The 13,465-nt window shown below is 42.8% G+C and overlaps 1 protein-coding gene across 1 annotated transcript; it reads right to left on the bottom strand.

Annotated features, from left to right (window-relative positions):
* Positions 1-2,281: 2,281 nt before the first annotated feature.
* On the bottom strand, positions 2,282-7,708 carry LOC102204977 (C2 calcium-dependent domain-containing protein 4C). The gene is made up of 2 exons (XM_005734079.1): positions 7,583-7,708; positions 2,282-6,733 (listed from the first exon to the last, which is right to left on the bottom strand). The coding sequence occupies exon 2, from the start codon at positions 6,682-6,684 to the stop codon at positions 5,428-5,430; it is 1,257 nt and encodes a 418-aa protein (XP_005734136.1). The 5' UTR covers positions 6,685-6,733; positions 7,583-7,708; the 3' UTR covers positions 2,282-5,427.
* Between the last annotated feature and the right edge of the window lie 5,757 nt (positions 7,709-13,465).

Genomic DNA, 13,465 nt, shown 5'->3' with positions numbered 1-13,465 from the left:
AGGGATGTGGGATTTTAAGGAGGAAAATTGGGATTACTTTGAGAAAGCAGGAGAGTTGGGCACATGCCTTTCATTATTTCATTATTGCATTATAGAGCATTTACTTTGAGGGAAAACTTCAGGACCGTATGGATGCTTTCATTCTTCCAGTCACATGTCTGTACAAATGTATGAACATTTACTACATCTACTGTAACTAGAGTTGAGGTTTTATTGATCAAGAACCGCAGCCCCTGCTCAAATATCACCTGAAGTCGGAGCACTCATTAACATCAAACCAATAACAAGATAAGAAGGAGAATTCATTGAATTTCACTTTTAATTAAAGTTTTTCACACCCATTAACACAGCAACTGGAGAACATCTGTAAGTGGCTGAAGCGTCACAGTATAAAAATCTCTACCTGCACAGGTCCAGAAACACAACAAGAACAACAACTGCACATGGAAACCAACTTCCACCAGAGAAATGAAGGAATTCGATATCAAGTAACGGACCGGCACTTTGCAGCTGCATTTTTCAGAGCGAACCTGTCAAGACAGGAAGACTTGAGAAACACAGTGTATTTAAAATAAAATTTATATATACAGCATATTTTTAAAGCAAATCTTAGCGAGAAGTGTGACTAAAGCCAGCGTCAGTATAATATTCAGCTCAGTCTCTCTCTCTCACACACACACAGGTATTGACACTTTTCTCAATTCTCATTTTAAATGTCATCAGTCAGGCCTCTCTGGCCTGTGTCTAATTAAACAGCTATTGAGTGCAGAAATATACAGACTGATTTCCACCACAACAGCAGGGTGGATAATGGGAAAGTTAATTGTAGTAAGTTGATTCTGGTAATTCCTCTGCTGATGTAATAAAGGTTAGCTGCACAGGCGCAGTGGCGATTAGAGATGCTGTAGTTTAATACCCTGACAGCTGCTGGGTAAACTGTCGTAACATCTGGTACGTATGGTGTGTTCGAGCTTATTACCGTTGTTTTTTCAAGCTCCATCATCAGCTAGCTCTTTCCTGGTGGTTAACTGCTAAGTTGTGACATCAAGGAAGAATTCAAACAGTGGTCTGACATTTTCCCAGAATGTCAAAGTTAAGATGAATAACTCGAGTCCTGTTGGCCTCGGCTCTTGCCGTCTTTAGGGGTCCCCATCGCAGATCATCTGCCTCCATCTCACCTTATCTCTGGCTCTGTCACGTCATCTTTCTGCTTCTCCTTTACTACATCCACGAATCTCCTTTGTATCTTCCTCTTTCCCTCCTGCCCAGCAGCTCCATACTCAACATCCATTGTCCACAATATCCACTATCCCTCCTCTGCTCATGTCCAAACCGCTCAACCCTCTGCTATACTCATTACTAATCCTGTCCATTCTGATTACTCCTAATGAAAATCTTCAACTCTGCCACCTCTGCCGCTTGTCTTTGTGTTAGACCACACATCATAGCAGATCTCGCTGCCATCTTATAAACCACTCGTCTCCACCATTTCCACCCCGGCTCCGCTCTCTTCTTCCCCTTTCTTGTGCACCGTTCATTGTTTTGGATGACTGACCCCAGGTATTTACACTCCTCTACTCCTTGCGATTTCAGTTCAAAATATCATCCAAAAGCTGACAAGAAAATGAAGCGAGTCAGATGTGAATAATAAAAGATTCGGGTAAAATATTCTTCATAAAAACTTTTAAAACTCCAGTTTGTACTTTGGTTTGCATTCATTGTGATAAAAAATAATTAACTGGTTGAATTTATTTAAGTTACAAGATGTATGTACTGATGAGGGTCTATCTCACAATTTGCAGAGTATGAACCTGTGACATATTAACCGAGAACAGCACAGCCCATCCAAGCAGAAATACCAGATTAAAGGCATTGTTTTCAACTCTATTAAAAGATAAACCACATGAAAACAGTTATAAAAATTGAACACACTCAAACACATCCTCCATATATTAGCTGCATTTTTATATACACATTAGTGTCTGCAGGAAATCCTCACCTATAGCACAAGGAGAGCCACAACAGCACAATAAGAATCCACTGAGATTTAGTACTGAAACTACTGGAACATTTTAGGCATGCAAAAGAAACATCGACAACCAAACAATTTGGAAGTTTGAGTAAAAGAAACAACAACAAAGTCTACAAGCAGGCACTGTATGTTGCACACAAGTATGCAGCAGGGATTGCAACAGATCAGAGTTTCACACCATAACAATCCAACCAACAGAGTCACTGTATTAAAAAGCACGACGATAGTGGTGCTACAAGTGAGCTACAAACACCAGGTGAGAGCGGTTCTCGTATAATTAAACGAAGCTTTGGGTGGACGTGTGAGGAACTCTCAGTAATTTGCATCAGTCTGATGTCTCTGACTTATTTTCTTTGTGAAGTCGCTCTCCTCTGCTGGGCACTCGAGGTTGCAATCACTTCCAATTTCTTCTAATTCTTCAGAAGGACGACAGAGAACAGCAACAGAAGGCGGGGCGGCTGCTCCCGTTAAAGCACACAAGGTTGTTCTCTCGACGTCTCTTTCCTGACTCGTCTGCTTCCTCCCCATCGGACTTCATTAAAGATGAAACTGTATATCTGAAAATGTCTGTCATAAGCACTTCTCCCTCGCTGGTGCATAATTTGCATTTCACAGACAAGTGTATATACACAATACAAACCCAACATACATCGAAGAGTCGTTTCAAAGCATTCAGTTTACAAAATACAACATAGAAAATTAACAACTTTGGACAAAAAAAGGAAAAAGAAAGGAAATCAGGCTCAAAACACACACTCACACACACTCACGTATACCCACAGTGTAAGGCTTTAGGGTTTAATTAATCCTTGCACACATCATGCAAAGACCAGCGCCATGTTCACACTGTGCAGCTGGTACTTGCTGTGACAAGTTTTCTAATCTGCTCAAATGAGACATTGAATAAAGTTACACAATGCACAATGGTATGATCGTTTGTCTACTGCCAACAAGGCAAATGTACAGTACAGTGCAAACGTCTAAATCCACCCTTCATCTCTTTATTCATTTGCTCCCAAGGAGACAGGCTTTCGTGTCATTTTTAAGGTGGCCTTGAGCAACAGTTTTCCTTCGGCAGCTTTTTCACTCATCTTCAGTCCAGTCCTTGTACCTGACCATTTTCAGACTCTGTTAAGCCACTGACCTATGTGTCTACACATAAAAGACAATTTAGAAATGAAGCGATTTTAAATAAGTATATTTTGGTACTTTGTTACTAGCAGCTGATCACACAAACCATCGTTTGCTCACATCTTTTTTAGTTGAAAGGCATACTGTCCTACTGGGCATGTACGGATACGGGGCTACATTTGAACTAGGATCTTGTCAAAAATGATGGAAATGTGAACACAGAAAATCACCACTAGGTTTCAATCCACCGTACAGTACTATCTGGAAAGCATCTGATCGTCAAGAGCTTCATTTTTCTACATGACAGTGATCCCAAACACACCAACAACGCAGTGAAAGCATACTCGGGTAGAAAATTAAGCTGTACTATCAGTCATGGGTTGGCCTCTCCAGAGTGCAGATCAGAATTATTGAAGCAGAGTGGGATCAGTCAACATCCAAAGAAGAGCTTTGAATGTCCTGGAGAACTATTCCTGAAGACCACTTAAAGAAATTAGCAGAAAGCTTGCCTTTGAGAGTTCCGGCTGTGTTGATGAATATAAAGTGTTCACAGCAAATATTGACTTTTAAGCTCCTTAGAATTGCACACTCTCAGTTTTTGCCTCGTATACTGTTTTTCCACGTATGTTTTAACAAATCGCTGCACTTATTTCCCATTTTCCTTAAAAGGATAAAGAAATGAGGGGTGACTATTGGACAGTACTGTGTTGTTGCATAAATTTAAAAATTAAAAAGTTAAAAAGTTCGACTTTCTTGTCCTGCTGCAAACAGCAAATCAGCACTTTGTCCAGTGTAAACCTTACACTCACTTGTAATAATCAAACTAGAAAATGTCCTTTACATGCTACTATATTTAAAATGAGTACTTTTTTTCATATCTGTTGAGATTTGGAGTAAACAATGAAGAGTGAAGTGACCTGGAATGAAATTTTAAATGAGGGAAAGACCATTTGAGTATTTGCCTGCGTTTTTATCTTGTAGTTCAGAATTACCAACTGGTCTTGGAGTCGATGTCGATGTTTAATCAAGGTGCCCACACTGGACTTGACTGCATGTTGACGGACTGTTATTAACTGGAGTGCCTCATCATATACTGCAACCAGGTTCCCTTGCTGCTCCACTTTCATTAACTCATAGCTGTGTTTCATACGGTTACAGACATGACTGGGGGCTATTAAAAATATTAAAATCCAAAAACATTACTGCTCACTAATAAAAATCTCATTTTAACAAGTCATTTCTGTCTATAATTAAGCTTTAGGAATATTTTAAGGTGAAGAAATCTGCTTCTAACATAAGATTTTTTTCATGGATAGTGTCTGAATGTTGCTCTGCAATCAAAATAGATGAGAAATGATTTGTTTACACCTAGGCTATTTTTCATATTTTGCATGCTTGTAAGAATACAGGTGGTTTTGCTCTGTTTCGTTCAATGACGTGTCAAAAAGACAGCGACAAATGCTTTCTTTAAAATGTTTGATGCTGAAGGAAAGGATTAAACACGGGTGGTTATAAACTCTACAGACATCGTTTCCCCACATTTGTAAATGTTCTGTAATGTTCAGTTATCCTTAATTGTATCGTTATAACATAGACTTTAGTGTTTCTTACAAGATCAATCGTGTTATAATTGTACTTTTTGATGGGCATGTAAATGTGGGCTGCTCTGGCAACTGGGATCAAAGGGTCATTTGCACATCAGGCTCTAGTGCCACTTCAAAGCTCCCACCGTTTCACAAAAGCATCTCTGTGCCCGTGCAGCACATGGTGAGATGGGGAATCGCATCCAGTGCTGCTGCGGATTTCTGCCACATTACAATAATAAAACCGTGGCACGCACAGATGAGCGCAGTGAAGCACAGGTGTCCTCCAACCTTTGAACCGGAGCTGGCTGGGAGACCCGGCCAGAAAGAAAACCTTTCATGTGTCAAATTCAACCGTTGCTGTTCAGCCCAGCTTGGTTTAATGAGTGTTCATTAATGGGAGAGGGAGTTAGGCAGAGCTTGGGATGATAAATCCTTGAGGTGTCCACATATCGGCTACATCTGGGTTATTTAGTGCTCTTAGTGTTTATTTAGATTTATTAAAGCTGATGTTCCTTATGGGATTGGTTTTCATTCTTGGAGGTCCTTCCCTGTCGTCTCCCTCTGTCTTTATGGTCACTGTTAGAATAAATAAAACATAGAAACCAGTGCAAACATCTAATTTAAGCTTAATCTGTATCCTCGCTCTTTGCCCCCCTTTGACCTTCAGTTCCTGGAGCTTTAAACCCCTGAGAGCAACTTCCCCAGAGGCACCTCTCGCTCTCCCAGCAAGGTGTCCCTTTTGAGGCTGGTGCCTTTATTCACCACCTTGAACTTCACAGAGAGGCTCTTCACCTGAGTCGAACTTATGGAGTCGAAGAAGAAGTCCTCGTTAAAGACCGGGTTGCGGCTGTTCTTGATGATGTTGCTCCTTTGCTTCTGCAGCTTGCCCGGGTTCAGATAGACAGACACGCAGCAGTTGATGCTCTTCATGTCGAAGTGCTTGTCGTACAGACTCTCCGCCGCCAGGACGCGGATGAGAAGGCGGGAGGTGCTGGAGTCGTAGTTGACGCTGATCCGCACTGTCCCGCCTTTGTGCAGGTTGATGGTGTGCTCCTGATGGAGGCCGTGGTCCGAAGCTCCAGCGCCGCCGTGATAGGTGGGGACGTGGAGCCGTCGCTGGACGTTGGGGCTGGGCTCGGCCGAGCTGCACTCGTCGGTGGAGAGGGAGCTGTGGCGCGCGAAAGTCCGCTTGGCTTTCACCACTTTGGCCTGCGTCTCATGGGTGAAGATCTTGAGCAGGGACGCGGAGCGAGAGAGCAGAGGGGAGCTGAAAGGGGAGGACTCGGCTGAGGAGCAGGTGTCGCTCTCTCCGCCGCTGAAGTATCGGTAGGGATTCATGTGAGAGGTGTTAAAGTCAGCTGGATTCAGGTGGTTTCCCGTGTCGCTGCTTCTGCCCGGAGTCTTCCTCTGCGTATTTGGGGAGGTGATGGGACTGGTGAGCTCGCAGTGGAACAGCGACTCTTTACGGCGCGTGTGGGGGCTTTCCTTCAAGGTAGCAAACCCGTAGGACGTCTGGGTCTTGGGGACATAAGGCAGGGACATTGCAGTCTGCGACTGGGGGTCTGCGTTAGTGTCTCCAGCCACCACATCATCAGCACTCTCTATCTGTATAATGTGGCGGTTTGCAGCTCTCAGCAAGTTCTTGGTGTCTCCTGCGATCTTGGCTACCAAACGTGGGCTTCTCGGACTGCTGATCTTCCCACTACCGATGGTGTGCTCAGAAGTGGACGGGTGCAGGCCTTCTTTGGGCTTTACGGCGGGGATCTCGGGCTCTGGGGGGCAGCTCACCAACTTCGGAGGAATGAAAAAATCTGGGATCCTGTCGGGGGTGAGGACGTTGCTGTAGGTCGGGGTGCCACCCTTCTTGTCCCCGTTCTCCCCCTGTCGCAGAACACCACTCTCCACCGACCCGCGGATCTTATCCAGAACCCACATGGTCCCCACTGGAAAGTGGGATGTGTGGAGTAGGTGCAGTCAGGTGTGTCTGCAATTAATAACACACATGGGTGGGCGGGGAGAGGGAGAAGGGGGGGGGGGGGTAAACGATCAGAGCGTCACTCCACTGGAGAAGAGGGATAAAAATATCACCTGAGTGCTTTCGCGCTGAAACGCAGTCTGTGATTAGGACCGCAGGCGTTTACAGGAATAAGACTTGAGTAAACAGGAAATATTATAGCGTTATCACACTGAACCTGAGCTTAACTTTCTGTTTAGTGTCGAACATACGGACAAACCCTTCTTTAATAAGGTTTTCTAGGCTTATAAACAACAGGAGAGAATCCTTTGAACGGACAAAAGACAGAGCATTACTAAAAATAAAATAAAATAAATCCATCTACATTAAATCTCCAACACATGGAATAAAGTCTTTGTGTAGTTTTTAAATAACAGAGTGTCTTTACGGACTAACGCAATCAGTCTGCGGATAAATCAGCAACAAAGGATTTACTTCTCGATTTCCGATCGCACGGTCACGTTTTAATGAGCAAAATTTAAAAGTGCATTCTTTGAATTAGAAACTCTCCCTAATGATGTAACTGGAAACTTTTAATTTGCACTTATGCTTTAATCTAATTTAATTTCAGTTCCGGGAAGACGACAAGAAAAGAAAAGCTCACAAATATAAATTCTTTTACCAAATGCATTAATAACGCTCCTGCATATAGATATTCGATACGTTTCGACATTGAACGATCACATGAACTCGTTTTTTAAAGAGAAAACTCCGTAATGAAAAGACAGTTCAACAGGTGCCTGCATGTTTCCTCTGGTCTGCTTCGAAAAGCTCAATAATGTTGATATCTGTGCTATGTAATAAAATTATGATACTTACAGCAATGTAGAGGAAGACGCAGTCCTCTTTTTTTCCACTTTGCTTTCGTTTCTTCAGTAACAGGTGTGCTTTTTTCCCCCCTCTCTCTCTCACCTCGGATGAGTCTGTGCGCTCCGTGGCGCTACTCTGCGCCCTCAGACGGTCTCGGCTCCGGAGCGCCTGTGGTGCGTTTTATAGATGGCACACAGATGCAGCTGACCAATAAGATCAAACTGTGCGTTTCCGCAGAACCAGCTAGAAAGAACACCAGTTGCTCCTGTGAGGAAAGGAATCATACAGGTTGGGTTTACATGAGTCCCCAAGAGTCACTGCAGTTAACTGCCGGGGTTTTCTTTTTAACCTTTGCGCACAGCACTGAGGTTTTATGTTCCAATCATTCATTCTCTCTCTCTCTGCATATATCCAAATCTATATCTATAGAGATAGATATGTACATGGGGCTGTTTGACCAGAAAAAAGCACAAGCAGACAATGCAACGTGGAGCATATGCAACTGTGTGCTGGTCCAATTAACTTTAGACTGACCTTTTTTTAACTCTTCTTTTGTGTGTGTGTCTCTCTCCCTTCGCGTTTAACCCGACCTATTGGTCTCCCTGGAAACTTTGCTATGGCAACAAATACATTTGTCTAAAATAGGGCTGACTTCATTGATCTGCAGCACAAAAGGCACTTTATTTGTCCAGATTGCCTGGTTTTGAGTCAAGTGCCATACAGCCCGTGGACTGAGAGGGCTACGGCTGCTGCTGCTTTATCAGAGATCAGTAAATAGGCAGCAACACTAGACTGGCTCGCCAACTTAGAAATGTGCAGATGGAGAGTGTCCGTGTCTGGTGACTCCGACAAGCGCTTTGCAAACAAGTGATTAGCCAACATTTACCGTGCGCAGACCTGGAATAGGTGTCAGCATCTCTGCCTGTCTGTGCCTCAGGCGCATGGAAAACGAGCTTGATTGCCATGAGTCGTGTTGTTGCCCTTCTTGTCATAACTAATTGGGAGCTCACTGAGGGGAAACAGGCGCTCTACAGTAAACTAACAGCTATATTTGAACTCCGCGCTGAGTTCAAAGTGCATAAAAGGTTCTCCGTAGCCTGTCATGGATACATTATTTCTCTTCAACAAACTCAGAAAAAAGAATAATAATAATAATTAGACTAAATTCTCTTGCAGTGTCGGTTCTTAATGTGCTGAGGAGAAGCAGCCAAACATTAGCATGTCAACAAGTTCACGGTGACACTGAGGACACAACAGCAGATGCTTTGCAGACAGAGTTCAGCAGATATGAAGTCAAATGGATCTTACTAGCCGTCGAAGCGCTTCCTCAAATTGCAGGTCATTTTTACCTGGTGTATATAGCATAGGTATGGTTGAGGGTGACGGCAATCAATAGTTTAGTAAACAACGGATACAATAAAAAAAAAAACATGCAACCTTTGCATGGCAGCTGATAAAAGGCCGAGGGCATCATCAGATATTGTATTGAATAGTTTTGGAGTGGATGACGCACATTAATCCCCCTGCAAGGATTCAATACCTCATCAAATGTGTGTAATCGGAGTTGTGCAGGTGCTTTTGTTTTAAAATCAGAATTGATCGACACTGGTCTGTCAACATGTCGTGACATTTGAATTTAAATATTGCGGAATCCTTTTGAAACACGGGTGCAAGAAACCGCCATTCTTACTCGAGTGGCGGAGTGGACATAATTATACATCTCGTCTTAGGAGGTCCAGCCAGGGGTCACCGGCTGATGTAATCTGGAGGGGGCACTTACCATATAGATTGCAAAGATACATTTGAACCCTCATCCACTGCCTGCCAGAGCTGCCTGATCACCATAGAGACACTTGATGCCTCTTTAAGCAAAGCCCGTATTACAGTGGGAGGCTGTCAGTTTAGTAGGTGCGTAACGGAGAGCGTCAGAGCCTTAAACTACTTTCGATTTATTTTCTTTCTAAGAACTCATGTCTGTTTATAAACCAAACTACATGTCTGCACCATCTGGCTTCAGAGTTTATTTAAATGATTAACCAATTATCACATTTTCTGTCCACAGACTAATCAGGTAACCAAGGTTTGGACACTACAGCATAAATTAAAATGTGAATATATTACCTTAAAAGTGTAATAGAAAACGAGGCTCATTAAAACTGAAACTACCTCTTCTGAATGTGCTACTACTCTGTGCACAACTCCAGCCTCACACTGCGAACAGCTTCCTCTACAAAATAATGAGATCAATACACCAGCGGCGGAGAATCTACTGAGAAAAGGTTAATGTGTCTGTTCTGCTCTCATTAAGGGGCTGAACCCTACAACTCTGTCAGAAAATGTGAGGAACACTGAAGCTATTACAAACCTGACTGTACCAAAGTGGCCTGCCCCACTGAATAATGCAGAGCTGAGTCAGTGTGCTCGTGTTTGCTTGTTCTCTCTGTGGATGGACAGATGTACCGCCGAGGCTGTGACTAAAGGACAAACCCCCGAGTGTGTTTCAACACTGTGGCATCCTCTCTGCTGACGCTCGACTGGCTTCCTAGAAAGACGGGAGGGAGAAGTTGGAGCTGGTACACAGAAAGCTGCACCAAAGCTCTGCAGGAGGTTCAGTGCTCCTCCTCGTAGAGTCGCTTGTTCCGTCATCGCTTTGAGTGTGTTTACTCTTAGCATGTATGGCAACCCATTAGTGCCACAGCAGACACGCAATAGTGCGGTATGCTTCATCACTGTTCTTTGCCTGAAAAGGTTGCACAGACCTCCTTTTCACTGAAGAAGAAAAACAGCCATTCCCTGTTATTCATTCATCAAAGCTCTGCTGTAAAAGCTTTCAAGCCATGTAAATCAGGATCGAGGAGATCGCTAACATAAGATGCTGCACTACCTTCAGTAGAACTGGCTTCAGATACCATAGATTAGATTTGTTATTTCCTCTAAGAAATGCTAAAATCTCACAATGTTGTTTTTAATACTTTTTTACTGTCCTCTTCTTCCTGCTAATTACGTTCTTGTTATGGTTTCTGGTCGCAGGTCTCTCTTGTAAGAGAAATAAGATTAAGCGGCCCACTCTTTATTGTCGTCATCCATCCTTCTTCCCTCCTGCCAGCCTCTTCCCACCCTACAGACAGCTTCTGCCGCCTTATGCACAGACATAGCATCCCAATAACCAACTCTCTATCCTCTCACTCTCATCTCACATTTCGTCACCTCCTCCAGGCTGTCCATGCAGGTCACAGACGGCTCGAGCTCAGATGCTTGCCAGTTGGAGCAGAGTAACTGAGTAACGCACGTGGCTCGGGGTCACAGCGTGAAACCAGAGCCACTGTTCATGGCATCCAGCTCCTGCTCAGCAGCCTGCTTTTTCTGGTCCACTGAACTGGCATTTTGATTGGGTGGACGCAGGGCAAAAGGTCATACCCGTCGCCACAGGAAACACACCTGATCGGTTCGGCAGAAAAAATGGTGTATCGCCGTCAGAGGACATCTCGTGATCTAGGAGCATGGGAGAGCTTTAGCACATAAATGAGAAAAGTATACTCCTGTGTGCACTACTCTATTATTGATCGACATTTTTGTCAGCTGAAAGCTCCCGCATGGCATTTCAGATTCATGATTTTCATTTTCAAGCAGCATATTACAGACAGCCAAATGTGGGTCAACTCTACCAGAAAGCATAGCGTGGAGATAATAAACCATATAACTCAAGTGTAGGAAGAGAATATAAGGGTAGAGCATGTCAGCTATACAGTCCATTTCAACAGGCACGCTGGTTGATGAGAAAAGGGAAAATGACCAGATGATGCATTTGCACTTTTTTAAAGATGGTGAAATATTGAATATGGCACAGATTACTCTCAAGGATGCAAAGTGCCTCCAAGAAAGGTAGAAAAAAACATGTCAAAAGATAAGAAAAACAAGAAGGAAAAAGACAAAAAAAATCAGTTATTTAAAAACAAAAACTCCCTCAGGTTTGCGCAGACCACTGAAACGGCTCAAAGCTCACAAGAAGCAAGCTGATGCTGCCCCCTAGAGGCATTAAACAGAAACAAACTGAATTCATGGTGGAAAAAATATTGTTCAGATCTGCAAGTGCAGATCTTTATCCTCCCCTATTTGAACATGTGCAACTAAGACAGAAAACCAATGCAGGCTTGAGAGAAATACATCCACCACCACAGGCATCACTGAATGTCAGGGTGTTATTGCCCCACAATGAAATAAAACACCAGAAATAGAGCAAGATGTACTCACAGGAAGCCAGAAAGTAATTGCACTCTGTAGCAGGCACAATTACTGCACCACATACAACTTTCTTACCTCAGTTTACTTGCAGATTTCTATTGCAGATTTCTGTTCTAGATTAAATAGATTTTTTGGCAAGTGGTTGAGTTTTCCAAAAACATGGATATGTAGGGATATATCTTGTGTAAAGCTGCAAAGACACAGGCAGTGTTTCATTCAGAAAAGAGACAATTGAACATTTAAGGTTTATTAAAGGGTGTTAAAGTCACTTTCCTGTCTGTACAGACTTAAAAAAACTGAATAAGGCTATTTTATAAAGAAAAAAAAATCCATATATAGATGCATTTTTACCCTTTTTCCATTCACCATCACTTAGAAAAGTATCAGCTTGATTTATATCATACTTGTCGTGGATATTTACAACAGCAAACCCCAGAAAAGCATGAACTTCTTCATTAGTGAAATCATCTGCCTGATTTGTCTCCAACTTGATGATAACGCGTGAGTGATTATCAAACACCATTCAGGTACGTGATGCAGTATAAATAATACTGTGATCTGTTTATAAATTAGAAACGTCGTCGCTGAACTCCAGCTCAGGAGCAAGTCAGAATACTTTTATTTCTGGGTTTTGGTTATTTGCACACCTTTTTTTACTGACAGACCAAAGTCCTTGGTCTGAACACTGAATTATTCTCTTTCAGTACGACTGCAGATCACAGTAAACTTTTGAATACAAAGATTATAACATCTCAACTCTGCCAGTAAAGATTCTGCAAATCAGCCACACATGCTTCATATGACCACGGCATGAAAGGATAAAGAGGCACAGCCCTGATATTCCTGAAAGGTTTTAACACAAAAAAGTAAAACCAATTTTAGCCAGAAGCTGAAAAATTACCCTCAAGACATGTCTTATGTCACTCAAGTGTCCTCGTCTTGAATAGAGTGGCGTCTTTTCCGATTAAAAATGACAAACGATCTCAATCAGTCCCAGAATTTATCAGGTTACCAGAACCGTATGGAAAAATTTTTTTTTACACTGGTTAAAAAAAAAATGAAAGGAACATTTTGAAAGCACATTAGATTTCAATTGAATTTCCATCAGTTCCAATGATGAAGAACTAAAAAGAATCCACAGATATCCTCCTCACCCTGTGAGGCAGGTGCAGAGCTGAGAGGAAAAGAAGAAGAAATGAGACAGAAAAGGAATTAATGGTTCACTGCAGAACTTGTTTGTTTGATGGAAATGAAAGCAAACCTACAGAGGGTTGAATTCAAACATACCCCAAAAATTACAGTAAAAAAAAAAAAAAATTGACGTGAAAGGCTAGTCCATTTTGCTGAAATGTCATTGCAGTAACTCAGAATGGTACTTACTAGTTTGTATGGCCTCAACATGGCTTGTATACATGCCCATAATGAGATGATGGATGGTGTCCTGGAGGCTCTCCTCCCAGATCTGGACCAGGGCATCACGGAGCTGCTGGACAGCTGAGGTGCGACCTGGCAGCATTGGATGAATCGAGACGTGGTGTTTCACAGGATTTAGCTCAGGTGTAGGGGGTCAGTGACTGGTATCAAACCTTTCATCCTCCAGGAACTGCCTCCTTACTCTCGCCACATGAGGTTGTACTAGGAGGAAACCAG

The sequence above is a fragment of the Pundamilia nyererei genome, unplaced genomic scaffold (assembly GCF_000239375.1).
Source record: "Pundamilia nyererei isolate P.nyererei 1_Seehausen unplaced genomic scaffold, PunNye1.0 scaffold00056, whole genome shotgun sequence".
Taxonomy (NCBI): Eukaryota; Metazoa; Chordata; class Actinopteri; order Cichliformes; family Cichlidae; genus Pundamilia; species Pundamilia nyererei.
The sequence above is the reverse complement of the archived record's forward strand: the minus strand, read 5'-3'. Positions and strand labels throughout refer to the sequence as shown.

What these genes read in the sequence shown, in the direction of transcription:
- LOC102204977 (XM_005734079.1), bottom strand. Translation starts at nt 6,684, where the DNA reads ATGTGGGTTCTGGATAAGATCCGCGGGTCGGTGGAGAGTGGTGTTCTG.